The sequence below is a fragment of the Lipophrys pholis genome (genome assembly GCF_963383615.2).
Source record: "Lipophrys pholis genome assembly, chromosome: 6".
Lineage (NCBI taxonomy): Eukaryota > Metazoa > Chordata > Actinopteri > Blenniiformes > Blenniidae > Lipophrys > Lipophrys pholis.
The window spans coordinates 163,461-183,493 of NC_137629.1; the positions used below are offsets into that span (position 1 = coordinate 163,461).

Consider the following 20,033-nt stretch of genomic DNA (forward strand, 5'->3'; position numbering starts at 1 on the left):
CCAAGATGCAGAACACACGAGACCACATTTGTTAGAGAGGTGAAAAAAACTCAAAAGTTTATTAAACAAGGGGGATCCTTCAGCTCCCAGACAAAGACTGCAGAGAAGCTTCTCCACGGTGCCGGACGGGAGAGGATGGCGAGGTCCGGGAGTGCACAGGAAAACCGGAACTGTTGGGAGCTCAGGGATCATCACCAGGGGACAAAACTCTGAAGAGAGAGCTGGCACAGACGACTATTCTCATAGGAGTACGGACTGGTGACGACCACTGGCAACTCCAGGCTTTTAAGGGTGGAGCCTCTGATGAGCCACAGGTGGAACGAGTTCTCCTCCCCCACGGCTGCAACTGCTCTGCTGTCACAATGCGAGGGGGAGGAAGGAACAGGACACACAGAACAGAAAGACAACACTCACCAAAACAAACAGAACACAAAACACATAACTGCCAGGACCGGACCCACCGGATCCTGACAGTACCCCCCTCTCAATGGGAGACTCCTGGCGACCCAGGCTTCCCTGGATGGGCTCGATGGAAGTCGCCAATGAGCGAGGGGTCCATTATGAAGGAGCGAGGTATCCACGTACGCTCCTCGGGCCCATACCCTTCCCAGTCGACCAGATACTGGAGCCCCCGGCCCCGCCGTCGAACATCCAGGAGCCGTCGCACCTTGTAGGCTGGCCCTCCTTCCGTGAGCAGGGGGGGTGGTGGGGGTTTGGCTGGGGGGCAAAGCTCCGAGGTTTCCACTGGTTTGAGCTGGGAGACGTGAAAGGCCGGATGGACCCGCATGGACCGAGGGAGTTTCAGCTTTACCACGGTGGGATTGATGATCCTTTCCACCAGAAACGGACCCAGGAACTTGGGAGAGAGCTTGCGGCAGTCTGTACGCAAGGGAACATGTTTAGCGGAGAGCCAGACGGCCTGACCTGGTGCGTAGGGAGGGGCCTCTGAACGTCGGCGATCTGCCAAGCGCTTATTCTCTTCAGAGGAGCGGAGAAGGGCGGCGCGGGTCTCGCGCCACAGCCTCTGACACCGACGAAGATGGTCCTGAACAGAGGGGACGGCGATCTCAGCCTCCTGAGCGGGGAACAACGGGGGCTGGTATCCTAGGGAGGCTTCAAACGGAGACAGTCCAGTGGCAGAGCAAACGTGTGTATTATGGGCATATTCCACCCAGGACAGATGGGAGAACCAAGAAGCAGGGTTATTTTCAACCACACACATGAGAGTTGTTTCCAGGACTTGGTTGGCCTGCTCCGACTGTCCATTGGTTTGAGGGTGGAATCCGGAAGATAGGCTGACTGTGGCACCCAACGCCTTGGCGAAACAGCTCCAAACCCGGGACACAAACTGAGGACCTCAGTCGGAGACTATATCCGAGGGGAGTCCGTGGAGACGGAAAACTTGGTCCACCAGAATGCGAGCGGTCTCCAAGGCCGATGGTAACTTGGGTAGGGCGACGAAGTGGGCAGCTTTGGAAAAACGGTCAATGATTGTGAGAATCACTGTGTTTCCCCGAGAGGGGGGCAAACCTGTCACAAAGTCCACTCCGATGTGGGACCATGGCCGGGACGGAATTGGCAAGGGATGCAGGAGGCCAGCTGGTTCCGAGTTGGTTTGAGGATTTGCTACGGGCGCAAATGGGACAGGCTCGGACGTAGGCCCGAACATCTGGTAGGAGAGAGGGCCACCAGAACCTGCGCCGAACTAATGCCGCCGTGCGATTGGTTCCTGGGTGACCCGACAGCCGAGAGTCGTGACCCCACAGCAGTACCTGGGACCGAACAGAACTGGGGACAAAAAGACGATTTGCAGGACCCGTACCTGGATCAGCCTCCTCCTGGTGGGCCCGGCGTACTTTATCCTCGATGTCCCAATGGAGGATTCCCACCACCAGAGAAGCCGGTAGTATCGGTACAGGATGCTTGTCCACCTCGGCGGGAGTGAACAGGCGAGAGAGGGCATCTGGCTTTAGGTTCTTCGACCCAGGGCGGTAAGTCAGGGTGAACCTGAACCTGCTGAAGAACAGGGACCACCTGGCCTGGCGGGCGTTGAGCCGTTTCGCGTCCTGCACATAGGCCAGGTTCTTGTGGTCCGTCCAAACCATGAAGGGGGTTGAGGTTCCCTCCAGCCAGTGCCTCCATTCCTCCAGGGCTAGTTTGATGGCGAGGAGTTCCCGATTTCCCACATCATAATTACACTCAGCCGGAGACAGCTTCCTGGAGAAAAAGGCACAGGGATGGAGAAGGTTCTTGGGGCCGTGGCGTTGTGACAGGACTGCACCCACTCCGCAGTCCGAGGCGTCCACCTCCACCACAAACTGTCCCTCCGGGTCCGGTTGTACCAACACCGGAGCAGAAGTGAACAGCTTCTTTAGTTGGAGGAATGCTGCTTCTGCTTCTGGGGTCCAGGAGAAGGTGCGGATGGTGGAGGTCAGCCGGGTCAGAGGCAGAGCGACTTGGCTGTAGTTCCGTATGAACCGGTGATAAAAATTGGCGAAGCCCAAGAATCGCTGCAACTCCTTACGGGTGGACGGGGTAGGCCACTCTAACACTGCTCTCACCTTCTCAGGATCCGTATGGGCTCTTCCTTGCTCAAAGATGAACCCCAGAAAAGGAACCGAGGTGGTGTGGAAGGAGCACTTCTCCGCCTTGACATATAGTTTATTCTCCAATAACCTCTGCAGGACCCTGCGGACATGGGAGGGGTGTTCCTGGACGGACTTGGAGAATATCAGAATATTGTCCAGGTACACAAACACGAACCGGTTGAGGAAGTCACGAAGAACATCATTCACCAAGGCCTGGAATACTGCAGGAGTGTTAGTGAGTCCAAAAGGCATAACCTGATATTCGAAGTGGCCCAGAGGGGTGTTGAATCCGGTCTTCCATTCGTCGCCCTCCCGTATTCGCACTAGATGGTATGCGTTGCGAAGATCCAGCTTGGTGAAGATCACCGAACCTTGGAGGGCTTCAAAAGAAGAAGAGAGCAACGGCAGGGGATACTTGTTCTTGACAGTAATGTTTTTCAAACCTCGATAGTCAATGCAGGGTCGGAGGGCTTTTTCCCCACGAAGAAAAACCCTGCTCCCACGGGAGAAGTTGAGGGTCGGATGATGCCAGCTGCGAGGGACTCCGAGATGTATGTTTCCATGGCCGCCGCCTCGGAACGTGACAGGCTGTAAAGTTTACTGCTGGGAAGTGGCGCGCCAGGAAACAGATCAATGGTGCAGTCGTAAGGCCTGTGGGGAGGTAAGGAGAGAGCCAGATCCTTGCGAAATACCTCCCCCAGGTCGTGGTATTCGGCCGGGACCAATGTTAAGTCGGGACGGGTGAACTCTGGAAGTCTTTGCGGAGGTGAATGGGATGCCGCGCTCAAACAGTGAGCGTGACAATGAGGGCTCCAACTTAGCACCCTGCCGGCCTGCCAGTCTAATTGAGGGTTGTGGAGGAGGAGCCAGGGGTAACCAAGGACAATAGGATTAATCGGAGAGCTGATGACTTTGAATTTGAGGGTCTCATTATGATTTCCGGAGACCGATTACACCAATGGAGCAGAAGTATGGGTCACTTGGGCGAATGGCTGGCCGCTAAGGTTGGTAGCTACCAAGGCCTTTTCCAGTGGGAATAACGTGATGTTAGCTTGACGGGCAAACTCATAGTCGAGGAAGTTGTCCTCTGCTCCGCTATCTATGAACACTGTCAAATTGAGGGCTGCTGGGCTAATTTGTAGTCTTGCAGGGAGCAACAATCGTTTTACCTGGGCAGGGTCTAAGTTATGACTCATCCGGACCCCCACACGGCCGGACGAGTCTAGTCTTAACGTGGCCGGACAGTTGGAGATGAAGTGGCCTGGCTTACCACAGTAGAGGCAGTCACCATTCTTTAAGCGTCTGTTCCGCTTGGCTGGGGTGAGGCGGGAGCGACCAAGTTGCATGGGCTCCTCTGAATCTCCGGCGGCCTCACTGCGAGAGGCTGGGCTGGGAAAGGCCCGCTTGGACTCCGAGCTTGGCGGCCGCTGGTTGGAAGCTGGTGTGGGGGGGCGGCTCCGTCCTGCCCGTTGCTCCCGGATCCGGTTGTCCACCCTGATGGCCAGGCGGACAAAGGCTTTTAATTCTGTTGGTGACTCAACAAGGGTTAAACGGTCTGTTATAATGTCATTTAAGCCTCGTAGGAAGGCATCCCGGCGGGCGGAGTCATTCCAAGTGACGTCCGGGACTAATGTCCAAAACTCCACCGCATACTCCGCCACAGACCGGGACCCTTGGCGGAGCTCGTGTAGCCGGCGCGCTGCGTCCCCGCCGCGAGCCGGATGATCAAAAACCAACTTAAAGTCCTCTAGAAAGTCATTATAACTTAAGTGGGTTAGTGGAGTGGGGGAACTATTAGCCTCCGCCCATGAAAGGGCACGGTTCCGCAGAAGACCTAAAATAAACTGAATCTTTGCTGCGTCGGCTCCAAACACAGCTGGCTGGAGTAAAAACACCTGCTCACACTGAAGCAAAAATCCCCGGCAACGGTTCAGATCCCCGGAAAAACAATCTGGCGTAGGAATCCGTGATTGAAGGCGTTCGGGTGGGCTTACCGGTGCAGAGGGGTTCTGGATGGATGAGGCCGGAGCGTCTGAGGCAGCAGCCGGCAGCTGATCCAGTTGCTACTCCAAACGGTTGAACTGGGCCTGTATCTGACTTATCATGGCTTGAAGTGTCTGGTCCACTTGACCCAGATGGGCGTCCTGCTGTGAAATGACATGGCGGAGCTGGGCGACCGCTGCGTGTGTTCCGACAGTGTCTGCGTTCGGGCCAGTCCGTTCTGTCATGGTTCCGGGAGGGCAGAGAAGCTTCTCCACGGTGCCGGATGGGAGAGGATGGCGAGGTCCGGGAGTGCACAGGAAAACCGGAACTGTTGGGAGCTCAGGGATCATCACCAGGGGACAAAACTCTGAAGAGAGAGCTGGCACAGACGACTATTCTCATAGGAGTACGGACTGGTGACGACCACTGGCAGCTCCAGGCTTTTAAGGGCGGAGCCTCTGATGAGCCACAGGTGGAACGTGTTCTCCTCCCCCACGGCTGCAACTGCTCTGCTGTCACAATGCGAGGGGGAGGAAGGAACACTACACACAGAACAGAAAGACACTCACCAAAACAAACAGAACACAAAACATAAAACACATAACTGCCAGGACCGGACCCACCGGATCCTGACAGAGGCAGGGGAGTCTTAATCCCACTGAGCAAAAACACGTCTAAAACACGTCTAAAACACGTCCTCTTCAGACATCCACAGAAGGTTTTTAGACGTCTTTCTTGGACGTTGTATTAACATCTTGTCTGGACGTCATATGAACGTCAAGGAAAATACGATGCCAAAGAACAAGTCTATCACAGGTCACATGCTGGAGTCATTTAGATCATATGGATTTTTCTGGATTATGGAAGGAAACACATGCACACAAGTCACTGCCACAAACACCTTCAGCCGGATTCAAACCCTCGATCTCCTGTCTGTAAAGCAAGACCTCTAACCAGTGCGCCATTGAGAGAAGTGACCATGTCAGCTGATCAAACCTTGACTCAGGTCCAGAGCTGCATTCACACGGTGACAGGTTCAGTGGGGAGGGTCTCTGTCCAGTCAGGCTTAACAGACCGCTTGTGGCCTGTTTCAACTGATTCTGGAGGTCTTAGATGTAAATCATTTTTATAATATCCATCAACTAGTTCTGGCCGTCAGAAAGACGTCCAGGTTGCTGCCTGGACAGACGGACGTGTTTTGGACGTTGTTTGCTCAGTGGGTTGTTTTTCATGACCTTGACCTCTTCATAGAAATCAGTGAGACTCTTATTCTGAAGCTTTTTAACAACTGAAGCTACTCTGTGTTTTATTTGTCTTAATAAAACAAAGTGCATATTTTAGTCTAGCATTTTATGATCTTATAGCGCCCCCTGTGGAGGTCTGCCTGCCTCGGCCCAGATTTCTGAGCCACCAACTCATTCCTCCCAGATCTGATGTTGGCTATTTTACATTTGCTCTTGTGAAACGGGTCAATGGAGGCGTGAAGACATTTCCCACTATGAGATTCTCAGTATGACGTTCAGCCTTACGGTTCACATCTCAGCACAGTAGATCATAGCAGGGCCTGACACACTGGGCACAGGGCCCGCTTCCTCCACGGTGGAGAAGCAGGGCCCGGTTCCTCCACGGTGGAGAAGCAGGGCCCGCTTCCTCCACGGTGGAGAGGCAGGGCCCGGTTCCTCCACGGTGGAGAAGCAGGCAGCCGAGGACGGACCACCTGGACATAAGGGCTTGTCCATATTCTCCACAGCAGTCAGTTGATGGTGGAGGGCAGAGGGGAGTCCAGAGGGGAGCCCAGCGGGGAGTCCAGCGGGGAGTCCAGCGGGGAGTCCAGCGGGGAGCCCAGCGGGGAGTCCAGCGGGGAGTCCAGAGGGGAGTCCAGCGGGGAGTCCAGAGGGGAGTCCAGCGGGGAGTCCAGCGGGGAGCCCAGCGGGGAGTCCAGAGGGGAGTCCAGCGGGGAGTCCAGAGGGGAGTCCAGCGGGGAGTCCAGAGGGGAGTCCAGCGGGGAGTCCAGAGGGGAGTCCAGCGGGGAGTCCAGAGGGGAGTCCAGAGGGGAGTCCAGAGGGGAGCCCAGAGGGGAGCCCAGAGGGGAGCCCAGAGGGGAGTCCAGAGGGGAGCCCAGCGGGGAGCCCAGAGGGGAGTCCAGAGGGGAGCTGTTGAGCTATGCTCTCATTTTGTTATGATTTGCTATATGCTACATGTGTTGTATTATAGTTTTTGTTTACAAGTTGTCAATGGCAACGCTGATCGATCATGTGATCAATGCTGATGTAATTGCTGACGTGCAACACATGCGTAAATAAATAGGGTGTGTCCCCGGTGTGGGTGATCACAAAAGAGGAAATACGTGTCTGTGCTGTGTCTTATGCCACAATGAGAAAATGACTCTGCTAACAGGAGCCCAGAGGGGAGTCCAGAGGGGAGTCCAGAGGGGAGTCCAGAGGGGAGCCCAGAGAAGAGTCCAGAGGGGAGTCCAGAGGGGAGTCCAGCAGAGAGCCCAGCGGGGAGTCCAGAGGGGAGTCCAGAGGGGAGTCCAGAGGGGAGCCTAGAGAAGAGTCCAGAGGGGAGTCCAGAGGGGAGTCCAGCAGAGAGCCCAGCGGGGAGTCCAGCAGAGAGTCCAGAGGGGAGTCCAGAGGGGAGCCCAGAGAAGAGTCCAGAGGGGAGCCCAGAGAAGAGTCCAGAGGGGAGCCCAGCGGGGAGTCCAGAGGGGAGCCCAGAGGGGAGTCCAGAGGGGAGCCCAGAGGGGAGTCCAGAGGGGAGTCCAGAGGGGAGCCCAGAGGGGAGCCCAGCGGGGAGTCCAGCAGAGAGTCCAGAGGGGAGTCCAGAGGGGAGTCCAGAGGGGAGCCCAGCGGGGAGTCCAGCAGAGAGTCCAGAGGGGAGCCCAGAGAAGAGTCCAGAGGGGAGCCCAGAGAAGAGTCCAGAGGGGAGCCCAGAGAAGAGTCCAGAGGGGAGCCCAGCGGGGAGTCCAGAGGGGAGCCCAGAGGGGAGTCCAGAGGGGAGCCCAGCGGGGAGTCCAGCAGAGAGTCCAGAGGGGAGCCCAGAGAAGAGTCCAGAGGGGAGCCCAGAGAAGAGTCCAGAGGGGAGTCCAGAGGGGAGTCCAGAGGGGAGCCCAGAGGGGAGTCCAGCGGGGAGCCCAGAGGGGAGTCCAGAGGGGAGCCCAGCGGGGAGCCCAGCGGGGAGCCCAGAGGGGAGCCCAGCGGGAAGTCCAGAGGGGAGTCCAGAGGGGAGCCCAGCGGGGAGCCCAGCGGGGAGTCCAGAGGGGAGTCCAGAGGGGAGTCCAGAGGGGAGCCCAGCGGGAAGTCCAGAGGGGAGTCCAGCGGGGAGTCCAGCAGAGAGTCCAGAGGGGAGTCCAGGGAAAGTCCAGCGGGGAGTCCAGCGGGGAGTCCAGAGGGGAGTCCAGAGGGGAGCCCAGAGGGGAGCCCAGAGGGGAGTCCAGAGGGGAGTCCAGAGGGGAGCCCAGAGAAGAGTCCAGAGGGGAGCCCAGAGGGGAGTCCAGAGGGGAGCCCAGAGGGGAGCCCAGAGGGGAGTCCAGAGGGGAGCCCAGAGGGGAGTCCAGCGGGGAGCCCAGAGGGGAGTCCAGAGGGGAGCCCAGAGGGGAGCCCAGCGGGGAGCCCAGCGGGGAGCCCAGAGGGGAGCCCAGCGGGAAGTCCAGAGGGGAGTCCAGAGGGGAGCCCAGCGGGGAGCCCAGCGGGGAGTCCAGAGGGGAGTCCAGAGGGGAGCCCAGCGGGAAGTCCAGAGGGGAGTCCAGAGGGGCTCTCCGCTGGGCTCTCTGCTAGGCTCTCTGCTGGACTCCCCTCTGGACTCCCAGCTGGGATCTCTGCTGGACTCTCTGCTGGACTTCCCGGTGGGCTCTCTGCTGGACTCTCCCTGGACTCCCCGCTGGGCTCTCCCTGGACTCTCCGCTGGGCTCTCCCTGGACTGCCCGCTGGGCTCTCTGCTGGACTTCCCGGTGGGCTCTCTGCTGGACTCTCCCTGGACTCCCCGCTGGACTCTCCCTGGACTCCCCGCTGGGCTCTCCCTGGACTCCCCGCTGGGCTCTCTGCTGGGCTCTCCCTGGACTCCCAGCTGGGCTCTCCGCTGGACTCCCCGCTGGGCTCTCTGCTGGACTCCCCGCTGGACTCCCCGCTGGGCTCTCTGCTGGATTTCCCGGTGGGCTCTCTGCTGGACTCTCCCTGGACTCCCCGCTGGGCTCTCCCTGGACTCCCCGCTGGGCTCTCTGCTGGACTCCCCGCTGGGCTCTCTGCTGGACTCTCCCTGGACTCCCCGCTGGGCTCTCCCTGGACTCCCCGCTGGACTTTCCCTGGACTCCCCGCTGGACTCCCCGCTGGGCTCTCGCTGGACTCCCCGCTGGACTTTCCCTGGACTCCCCGCTGGACTCTCCCTGGACTCCCCGCTGGGCTCTCTGCTGGACTCCCCGCAGGGCTCTCCCTGGACTCCCCGCTGGACTCCCCGCTGGGCTCTCGCTGGACTCCCCGCTGGGCTCCCCCTGGACTCCCCGCTGGGCTCTCTGCTGGACTCTCCCTGGACTCCCCGCTGGGCTCTCTGCTGGACTCCCCGCTGGACTTTCCCTGGACTCCCCGCTGGACTCTCCCTGGACTCCCCGCTGGGCTCTCTGCTGGACTCTCCCTGGACTCCCTGCTGGGCTCTCTGCTGGACTCCCCGCTGGACTCTCCCTGGACTCCCCGCTGGGCTCTCCCTGGACTCCCCGCTGGGCTCTCTGCTGGACTCCCCGCTGGGCTATCTGCTGGGCTCCCCGCTGGACTCCCCGCTGGGCTCTCGCTGGACTCCCCGCTGGGCTCTCCCTGGACTCCCCGCTGGGCTCTCTGCTGGACTCTCCCTGGACTCCCCGCTGGGCTCTCCCTGGACTCCCCGCTGGGCTCTCTGCTGGGCTCTCCCTGGACTCCCAGCTGGGCTCTCTGCTGGGCTCTCCCTGGACTCCCAGCTGGGCTCTCCGCTGGACTCCCCGCTGGGCTCTCTGCTGGACTCCCCGCTGGACTCCCCGCTGGGCTCTCTGCTGGACTTCCCGGTGGGCTCTCTGCTGGACTCTCCCTGGACTCCCCGCTGGGCTCTTCCTGGACTCCCCGCTGGGCTCTCTGCTGGACTCCCCGCTGGGCTCTCTGCTGGGCTCTCCCTGGACTCCCAGCTGGGCTCTCCCCGGACTCCCCGTTGGGCTCTCTGCTGGGCTCTCCCCGGACTCCCCGTTGGGCTCTCTGCTGGGCTCTCCCTAGACTCCCAGCTGGGCTCTCCCTGGACTCCCAGCTGTCCACCACGCGTGCAGAGGAGCCTGATGCTGACGGCGGTGGTGACCACATCCTTCATGCTGCAGCTCGTTCATGGTCGCCCGTTGTTTCTCCTCCTTCAGCCGCCCCAGAAGCTGCTCCTGCTCTGACGGCCGTCACGTCACTGAACAAGGAATCTAGGGAGCGTTTATGTCCTCCAACTGCTGCGGCGTCGGTTCTCAGATTGGTGGCGGCGTACTGGTGAAGTTCAGGCCGATGCATCCAGTGGTAGTGGAAAAAGTTGTGATCCGTGCGAGCGAGACCGAGCGGCGAATTCTCCTCGAAGTTGTTCGAAGTCAAAGGATCAAAGCAAAAGTAGAAATTCGCAGTTGAAGCTGCTTTTACCGAGATAAATTATCGTCATGGCCCAAAGTTCGCATTTTGATCACAATGAAGTTCAGCGATTGATCCTCGAAGAATTTTAACTTTACAGAGACAATTTCTACTTTACAAAATTACACTTCCGTGGTAAATAAAGATGCAGTTTAGGTGCCAATAAAATATTTGGCAAATAGTTTCATTGTAATTTAAAATTTTGAAGCAACATGAAATTAACTGTTGTACCTAAAAGAGAAGATTAACAAATAAACTTTTTCATGAATCAGATTAAAGTCAGAATTGTGACTTCTGACTTTAATCCGATTGACATTTTAGGCTAGAATCCAAACAAAAACTCAAGATTATGACAAAAAGGCACAGTATTTATTTTTTAATGGATTTATTAGTGGCGCTAATCTCTTCTGAAATGTATATTTTATAGTGACAATGGGTTGTAATGTAATCCTCTACCTTTTGTAAAGGACCTCTCATTTACAATAATAAAAATAAATTAAAAACAAAAATAATATCTGCTCTTTATAATCAGTGATTTTCTTTGAAAGAGAGAGAGAGAGAGAGAGAGAGAGAGAGAGAGAAAGAGAGAGAGAGACAGAGAGAGAGCGAGAGAGAGAGAGAGAGACAGAGAGAAAGAGAGAGAGAGAGAGACAGAGAGAGAGACAGAGAGAGAGAGAGAGAAACAGAGAGACAGAGAGAGAGACAGAGAGAGAGACATAGAGACAGAGAGAGAGAGAGAGAGAGAGAGAGAGAGAGAGAGACAGAGAGAGGGAGAGAGAGGGAGAGAGAGAGAGAGACAGAGATTTTGTCAGAATGAGTACTAACTATATGTTTGTGAAAACCCCTAGCTGATTCATTCACATATAGTGAGCTGGAATGTTTTGGTGAACACTCGGTGAGACTCGGTTTCACTCGGTGAGATTCGTCAGCACCCGGCAGAACCCGGTAGCACTCGGTGAGACTCGGTGAGATTCGGCAGCACTCGGTAAGACTCGGTTTCACCCGGCAGGACCCGGTAGCACTCGGTAAGACTCGGTTTCACTCGGTGAGATTCGGCAGCACTCGGTTAGACTCGGTGAGATTCGTCAGCACCCGGCAGGACCCGGTAGCACTCGGTGAGACTCGGCTGTGGAGCGGGGGGCAGTGCTGTCACTGGTCGGGGCTGCGTGTCGAGCTTTTGTCCAGGAGAAATGGCGGGGATTAAAGGTTAGCGCTGCTGGTTTTCACTTCTTAAAGAAAGCGTTGGAGTTGCGGCTCAGGCGGTAAGATGGTGTCGAGAGGAGCAGGTACATCCGGGTGTTTGTTGCTGGCAGGAGAAGTAGAGCAGGCCGGCTAGTCGTTAGCTTGCTGAGCTACCTGCTCGCCTCACTAGAAACTCAGGATTCACAGATTTAATAGAAGCTTAGATTAATTCATTTATTTTCCAGATGGAAACTAAAGCCTTGTAGTGTTGAGAGGTGATGCTGTATTTAATGCCACTGCCCTCACGTGTTCAGTAACGTGGTAATATCGTCCTAATGCTAAAGTTAGCCGCTCGGATGAATTTCTTTCCCAGATTAATGTGAACCGGCGCTTCTTAGGCCGCCGACATGACCGATACACGTGAAATCAGCTGTTCGTCACATGATCGGTCCAGCAGCCCTGCACCCTGTGTTGATACCCAGTGATAATCCTCTTCCTCCTCCTCCTCCTCCTCTTCCTCCTCCTCCTCACAGCTCTCATCAGCCTCTCCTTCGGAGGAGCCGTGGGCCTCATGTTCCTCATGCTGGGATGTGCCCTTCCAGTGTATGAGTGAGTACCTGACACACACCTGGAACACACTGTGTATGAGCGAGTACCTGAGACACTGTGTACGAGTGAGTACTGCAGTCACATACTTGGGGTGAGACACACACTGGTCACTCCGGCTTCTCAGGTGTTGAAGCTTTGAATTCAACCTGACAGTCATGGACAGATTCATCGTTTTCTCAGGTCAGAGGTCAGAGGTCAAACACGGGGGAGGAGTTTAGCTTTCAGTGTAATTTAAATCAATGTGCCGTATGATTATAAAAACTTACAGTGCCCATGACACCAAAACAAAGCAATACAAAATAAAAGCATTTTTATTATAAAACATTTTTGTCATACTTCCATTGTCTATAAGTAAACAACAAGAAACCAGTGAAATTAAGTGGTGATTCTTGATCTCCGCCCATCGAGCTTTCTCAACCTCCATCTTACTGCGACGTAGGAGCAGTACCAGGTTCCAGCAGTACCAGGTTCCAGCAGTAACAGACTCCAGCAGTACCAGGCTCCAGCAGTACCAGGCTCCAGCAGTACCAGGCTCCAGCAGTACCAGACTCCAGCACTAACAGACTCCAGCAGTACCAGGCTCCAGCAGTACCAGGCTCCAGCAGTACCAGGCTCCAGCACTAACAGACTCCAGCAGTACCAGGTTCCAGCAGTACCAGACTCCAGCAGTACCAGGCTCCAGCAGTACCAGGCTCCAGCACTAACAGACTCCAGCAGTACCAGGTTCCAGCAGTACCAGACTCCAGCAGTACCAGGCTCCAGCACTAACAGACTCCAGCAGTACCAGGTTCCAGCAGTACCAGACTCCAGCAGTACCAGGCTCCAGCAGTACCAGGTTCCAGCAGTACCAGGCTCCAGCACTAACAGACTCCAGCAGTACCAGGCTCCAGCAGTACCAGGCTCCAGCACTAACAGACTCCAGCAGTACCAGGCTCCAGCAGTACCAGGCTCCAGCAGTACCAGGCTCCAGCACTAACAGACTCCAGCACTAACAGACTCCAGCAGTACCAGGTTCCAGCAGTACCAGGTTCCAGCAGTACCAGGCTCCAGCACTAACAGACTCCAGCAGTACCAGGTTCCAGCAGTACCAGACTCCAGCAGTACCAGGCTCCAGCAGTACCAGGCTCCAGCAGTACCAGGTTCCAGCAGTACCAGGCTCCAGCACTAACAGACTCCAGCAGTACCTTGTTCCAGCAGTACCAGGCTCCAGCAGTAACAGACTCAACACAGCAGCAGATGCACAAAAACAGTAATACTAATAATGGCTTGGATTTATAAAGCGCTTTTTTGGCGCTGACCCAGAGCGTCCAGAGACCATGATTCATTCATACCAGTGATGCTAAGCTACGTTGTAGCCACAGCTGGCCTGGGGCTGCTGACGGAGGCCTGGCTGCCATTTTGCACCAACGACCACCACCAACATTCATGCACCGTTCATACCCAGCACTCTTTTTGAAGGTAGAAATGATTAAATGAACGTGCGATTCGGTGTCATGGGCACTTTAAGCTCTCGTTCATCCTTTCAGAGAAGAAGAAGGAATGATTGGAATCTAAATATTTCCCATCAAAACTCTTTGTATAACAGAAAACTGGAGCCAAGAAGAAAGAGAGTCGTTATTATGAATGCCCCATGTCTGAGAGTCTCTGCCCCACATGGGGTGCTAACGCTATGGTTCCTGAGGCTGGACTACCAACCATCTCCAGGTCCAGGGTTCTTATTGTGAGATGGACTTTGTTCACACAACAAGCTTGGATATTTAGTGTATTCGACATGAGACCTCAGTGAATGGAGGCGATGTGTATCACCAGGAAGGTTTGTTTGAGGGTTTGCCCGGCCCGGCCCGGCCCGGAGACGAGCTGTTTCATGTGCTTCACACATTGTCTCATATTGTTGGGCTCCGTGTTTAGGCCCGGTCCACAGGAGCCCAGACCATCTTATTTCTCCCCGGGGTTCTCGGCTCAACACGAGGCTTCAGGGCATGTCGTACATATGCCAGGCCTTTAGGGGCGCTGTGACTCACGAAACACCAAAAACGCAGAAGAAGACACGGAGCACATAGACATTTAGATGTAGACTCCTCCTCATAGTTTCTGTATGACTCTGAGTTCTATAGGTCTATAGCCCTGCTCCTCCTGCTTGTGTCAGCAGCTTCTGCAGCGCTACTGGAGCATGCAGTCCGCCATTGTGGACCGCCATGGGGGGGACAGGGGGACGATTACGTCCTCTTTTTTCCACACCTCACAGCCGAGCCAACGTTTTAGAATTTCCCCACTCTGGGACCCGCGCTCAAAAAACCCGTTCCCGGGTTTATAAAATGGCCATGCGGTGTGGTTACCGTGGAGCAGCGTTCTGCTGGTGATGGTCCTTTAGTCTGGGGAGTCAGCAGGTCGCTTCTGTACTAACTCACTGGAGTATCGGGCCACTGCACTGCACTGCCACTGCACTGCCACTGCCACTGCCACTGCACTGCCACTGCCACCGCACTGCCACTGCACTGCCACCGCACTGCACTGCCACCGCACTGCCACTGCCACTGCCACCGCACTGCCACTGCCACTGCCACCGCACTGCCACTGCACTGCCACTGCCACCGCACTGCCACTGCCACCGCACTGCCACTGCACTGCCACTGCACTGCCACTGCCACCGCACTGCCACCGCACTGCCACCGCACTGCACTGCCACTGCCACCGCACTGCCACTGCACTGCCACTGCACTGCCACTGCACTGCCACCGCACTGCACTGCCACTGCACTGCCACTGCACTGCCACTGCCACTGCCACCGCACTGCCACCGCACTGCCACCGCACTGCACTGCCACTGCACTGCCACTGCACTGCCACTGCACTGCACTGCCACTGCACTGCCACTGCACTGCACTGCCACTGCATCCTTTATTATCACAGCGTTTGGATGTTGATGTCGTTTTCACTTCTCCTTTCTCTCCTGCTCTCTTCTCTGTAGCAAATACTGGCCTCTGTTCCTTCTCTTCTTCTACATCCTGTCCCCCGTCCCGTACTGCGTCTCGCGGAGAGTGGTGGACGACACAGACTCGGCCAGTAACGCTTGCAAGGAGCTGGCAATCTTCCTCACGACAGGCATCGTCATTTCAGCCTTCGGTCTGCCCATCGTCTTTGCAAGAGCTGAAGTAGTAAGTGACCCGAGCTGTTCCCTAGTTTCTACAAAGGGTGGAGGTGCTCTCCCCTTTTCTGACCTTCCAGCTCCGACTAGGAGAGCTGCAGAGAGGACAGAGACATTTTCTGCAATCTAACAACAAAAACAAACGAAGTGTGAGGCAGTGGAGCCGAACCATCTAAGCTGCTATCAAGAAACCAGTGAAGAAACGTTCATGGAGCCAAAGGGCAGACATGGACCTTGCACTTGTTCTCTGTGTTGGGTGGAGTTGGGTGGAGTTGGGTGGAGTTCAGGGTAGTTGCTGCGTAACGCCCCTCTGGATCGTCTCCTGACGTCGGTAGGAGAGTTGTGGCGTAGCACAAGAGACCTGTCACTTCTATGTTCTCTTGTTGCCTGGTGGTTGCCTGGTCACCGGGTCGTCCGGTCGTCTAGTAATCTGGTCGTCTAGTAATCTGGTCGCCAGGCCATCTGGTCGTCTAGTAATCTGGTTGTCAGGTTGAAAGGTCGTCTGGTCGCCAGGTGGTCTGGTCGTCAGGTCATCCGGTGATATAGTAATCTGGTCGCCAGGCCGTCTTGTCGTTTAGTGATCTGGTTGCCTGGTTGTCAGGTTGCTTGGTTGTCTGGTCACTAGGTCGTCTGGTCACCTGGTCACCAGGTCGTCTGGTTGCCAGGTTGTCTGGTCATCTGGTTGACAGGTCATCTTGTCATCAGACCTGGTTGTCAGGTCATATGGTCGGCTGGTTGTCTGGTTGTCTACTGATCTGGTCGCCAGGCCGTCTGGTCGTCTACTGATCTGGTCGCCAAGCCGTCTGGTTGTCTACTGATCTGGTCGCCAGGCCATCTGGTCGTCTAGTGATCTGGTCGCCGGGCCGTCTGGTCGTCTAGTGATCTGGTCGCCGGGCCGTCTGGTCGTCTAGTGATCTGGTTGCCTGGTTTTCAGGTCGTCTGGTCATCTGGTCGCCTGGTCGTAAGGTTGCTTGGTTGTCTGCTTGCCAGGCTGTCTGGTTACCAGGTCGTCCGGTCATCTAGTAATCTCGTCGCCAGGCCGTCTGGTCGTCTAGTGATCTGGTCGTCAGGTCGTCTGGTCACCTGGTCGCCAGCTCATCTGTTTGTTCGACCTAGTTGTCAGGTCGCCTGGTTGCTTTGTCGTCTGGTTGTCAGATTGCCTATTTGCCAGGTCGTCTGGTCAACAGGTCGTCTGTTTGCCAGGTCGTCTGTTTGCCAGGTCGTCTGTTTGTCAGGTCGTCTGGCCGTCAGGTCGTCTGGCCGCCAGGTCGTCTGGCCGCCAGGTCGTCTGGCCGCCAGGTCGTCGGGCCGCCAGGTCGTTTGGCCGCCAGGTTGCCAGGTCATCAGGTTTTCAGGTCACCAAGTCATCGGGCGGCTGCGTCATCATTTCGCTGATGTTTCTACTTCGACCAGTTCTGCCGCGGTACCAGGAGATGAAGGGACGGGGTGGATGAGAGGAGCAGGTTCTGCTCAGACCATCGATCTGTGGCCAAAGTGGAGGAAGAGTTCAACCCTTTCTCAAAGCAGAGCAGCACTCTGCTCATGACGGTGGAGCGGTATCACCGTTCATGACGGTGGAGCGGTTTCACCGCTCATGACGGTGGAGCGGTATCACCGTTCATGACGGTGGAGCGGTTTCACCGCTCGTGACGGTGGAGCGGTATCACCGCTCGTGACGGTGGAGCGGTATCACCGTTCATGACGGTGGAGCGGTATCACCGTTCATGACGGTGGAGCGGTTTCACCGCTCATGACGGTGGAGCGGTATCACCGCTCATGACGGTGGAGCGGTATCACCGCTCATGACGGTGGAGCGGTATCACCGTTCATGACGGTGGAGCGGTTTCACCGCTCATGACGGTGGAGCGGTTTCACCGCTCATGACGGTGGAGCGGTATCACCGCTCATGACGGTGGAGCGGTATCACCGTTCATGACGGTGGAGCGGTTTCACCGCTCATGACGGTGGAGCGGTTTCACCGCTCATGACGGTGGAGCGGTTTCACCGCTCATGACGGTGGAGCGGTATCACCGTTCATGACGGTGGAGCGGTATCACTGCTGCTGCAACATTGATTAACCTGGATTCTTGATGCTGTGGTCCACAGATTGCCTGGGGGGCGTGTGCGCTGGTGCTAACGGGTAACGTAGTGATCTTCGGGACCATCCTGGGGTTCTTCCTGGTCTTTGGATCCAATGACGACTTCAGTTGGCAGCAGTGGTGAAAGTTCAGAGCGAGAAGAGGACCTGAGTGGGAACTGTTTTTATTAGCATTTTGATTCTTCTTCTTCTTATTATGGTATTACTGTTTGTTTGTTTCTTGTTGTTGTTATTTATTTGATGACCACCCATCCATAGACTCACACCAAACCGTGCAATACTTTTCTTTTGTAGCGCTTGCTTCGTATTGAGCTGACAACGTTTGACCTGTGGGGTTCTGAAGTTTTGCTCTCCAGCTCGTCTGGGTCTGTTTCCACTCAGCTGTAAGCAGACCCACTCCCTGCTGAAGGTTCAGTCGGTCTTCTGGTTCTGGCAGATTATTTCCAGTCAAAGTTCTGATCTGAGTAGAAACAAGATGGAATGGAATCATCACTCTTATGTGAACTGGCTGTCCTCATTTGGTCCTGTTGGATTTTACTTTTGAAGGGTGGAGATGCTGCTGAAGCAGATTAGGGTCAGCTCACCTGATGAAGCTGTGAACCTGGGTACCCAAACACACTGCTGGTTACCAGATGCTGCTCGGCCCGGCCGCTCGGCTTTTCAAAGTGACAATCTGAGAAACACTGACTGCTTTGAATGAAGCTCATTAGATTGAGATCTGTAACTTAGGCATCACATCCTTTCCTCCTCCCAGCGTTTAGTAAATGAAAACACTGAAGGTTTGTTTAATGTCCTCCAGGAGCAGCAGCCTGCCGTCGTGGCTCCTGCTTTAGAGGAAGCTAAGACCTGTGCTGGTGTGTCTGGACGTTGGGTTAGGGTTAGGGTTAGGGTTAGGGGTGTCTGGACGCAGAGTTGGGGTTAGGGTTAGGGGTGCTGGTGTGTCTGGACACAGGGTTGGGGTTAGGGTTAGGGGTGCTGGTGTGTCTGGACGCAGGGTTGGGGTTAGGTTTAGGGTTAGGGGTGTTTGGACGCAGAGTTGGGGTTAGGGTTAGGGGTGTTTGGACGCAGGGTTGGGGTTAGGGTTAGGGGTGCTGGTGTGTCTGGACGCGGGGTTAGGGTTAAGGGTGTTTGGACGCAGGGTTGGGGTTAGGGTTGGGGTTAGGGTTAGGTTAGGGGTGTTTGGACGCAGAGTTAGGGTTAGAGTAAGGGGTGTTTGGACGCAGAGTTAGGGTTAGGGTTAGGGGTGTTTGGACGCAGGGTTAGGGGTGTCTGGACGCAGGGTTAGGGTTAGGGTTAGGGGTGTTTGGACGCAGGTTAGGGTTAGGGTTAGGGGTGTTTGGACGCAGGGTTAGGGTTAGGGGTGTATGGACGCAGGGTTAGGGTTAGGGTTAGGGGTGTCCGGACGCAGAGTTGGGGTTAGGGGTGTTTGGACGCAGGGTTAGGGTTAGGGGTGTCTGGACGCAGGGTTGGGGTTAGGGTTAGGGTTAGGGGTGTTTGGACGCAGTGTTAGGGTTAGGGATGTTTGGACGCAGGGTTAGGGTTAGGGTTTTTTAGACGCAGGGTTAGGGTTAGGGGTGTCTGGATGCAGGGTTGGGGTTAGGGTTAGAGTTAGGGGTGTTTGGACGCAGGGTTAGGGTTAGGGGTGTTTGGACGCAGGGTTAGGGTTAGGGTTAGGGGTGTTTGGACGTAGGGTTAGGGTTGGGGGTGTTTGGACGCAGGGTTGGCTCTGAGGAATAGTTTTCTTAGTTTTCCAGTTGAAGACACTGTTAAAGATGAAATGTTGTGGTTGTATGACGTCTGTGCTGCTGAGACAGGGACTGCATGGTTTTCCTCTGGGGGTTTCAACACGCAGCAGATTTCAAAATAAAGTCTTCACTCTTCAAAATGACCTTTTATAATGAATTCAATCCTCTAAATGAAATATTGGGAAGGTGGAAGATGACTAAAAACATTGAAAGAATTTAGGAGGAATTTGCAGAAGGTTCTGTTAAAACGGAGTTCGTGGCTTTAAGGTGTTCGATAGAATCAAACTTGTGTTTCATTTAGACAAGAATCAAAGTGGAACCTCCATGTTATCCTGTCAACTTCCTGTTTTCCAGCCTCCCACGTTCAGCACAAAGGGAAAGGTTGAGTTTGTCTCCTGCCTGCTGGAACCAAATACAAACCTTTGGGTTTGGGAGGAAGCTGCTGACAAAGCAGCTTGTGTTGCCTTCACTCCATTTCCTGGAGTGTTTCCGCTCTGACCTGAAAGTCGTGTTACGCTGGGGGAATAGTTTCTGCTCCTTGAGTACCTCATTGAAGATTGTATTCAAAACGCCACATTGAGCTGATCTGTGGATGTTTGTTGTTCCACTGAACTCTGGTAGATCTGAGCCCTTCTAACTCCACCTTCTATTCCTGGACGACGACCAGCTCCTCTCTGATCTGTAGTTTAGTCCCAAATGTGACTCAATCTGGTGTGTAGCTTTGGGGGGGGGGGTCTCAGATGTGTTTTGTTTTGGAGGATCATGTATTTATTTATTTATTTTGTGGGGCACTTGGTGTCGATGTCCAATGCCATTTTCTATCTCCAACTTGTGTGTTGAAGATGCAGGCGTCCGCATGGTGGTTCTTCTTCTCCTTGCTTTTCTTTTTTTAAATAAAGGCCATTTTTGAACACGCTGTCCTGATTGAGTATACACACTTTACAAGTTTTTTCCGGGGATTAAGTTTAACCTCAACCCATTTGATGTGATTGTTGGAAGCACTCAGTAAGTAAAACAACAAATAAAAACTTTCACCTTTAAGAAGCCAATTTAGCACAACAGAACTTGTTTA

At 55.2% G+C, this 20,033-nt stretch overlaps 1 protein-coding gene across 1 annotated transcript; it reads left to right on the forward strand.

The window, feature by feature from the left end:
* The first annotated feature begins 11,321 nt into the window (after positions 1–11,321).
* Positions 11,322–18,075, forward strand: LOC308110729 (leptin receptor overlapping transcript-like 1). The gene is made up of 4 exons (XM_080465230.1): positions 11,322–11,389; positions 11,899–11,974; positions 14,942–15,128; positions 17,225–18,075. Exons 1-4 carry the CDS (start codon positions 11,374–11,376, stop codon positions 17,339–17,341), a joined length of 396 nt encoding a protein of 131 aa, XP_080321356.1. The 5' UTR covers positions 11,322–11,373; the 3' UTR covers positions 17,342–18,075.
* The last annotated feature ends 1,958 nt before the right edge of the window (positions 18,076–20,033 follow it).

What these genes read in the sequence shown, in the direction of transcription:
- LOC308110729 (XM_080465230.1), top strand. An exon ending in TGTGCCCTTCCAGTGTATGA is followed by an intron (nt 11,975 to 14,941) that starts GTGAGTACCTGA and finishes TCTTCTCTGTAG; the next exon opens with CAAATACTGGCCTCTGTTCC. An exon ending in TCTTTGCAAGAGCTGAAGTA is followed by an intron (nt 15,129 to 17,224) that starts GTAAGTGACCCG and finishes TGTGGTCCACAG; the next exon opens with ATTGCCTGGGGGGCGTGTGC.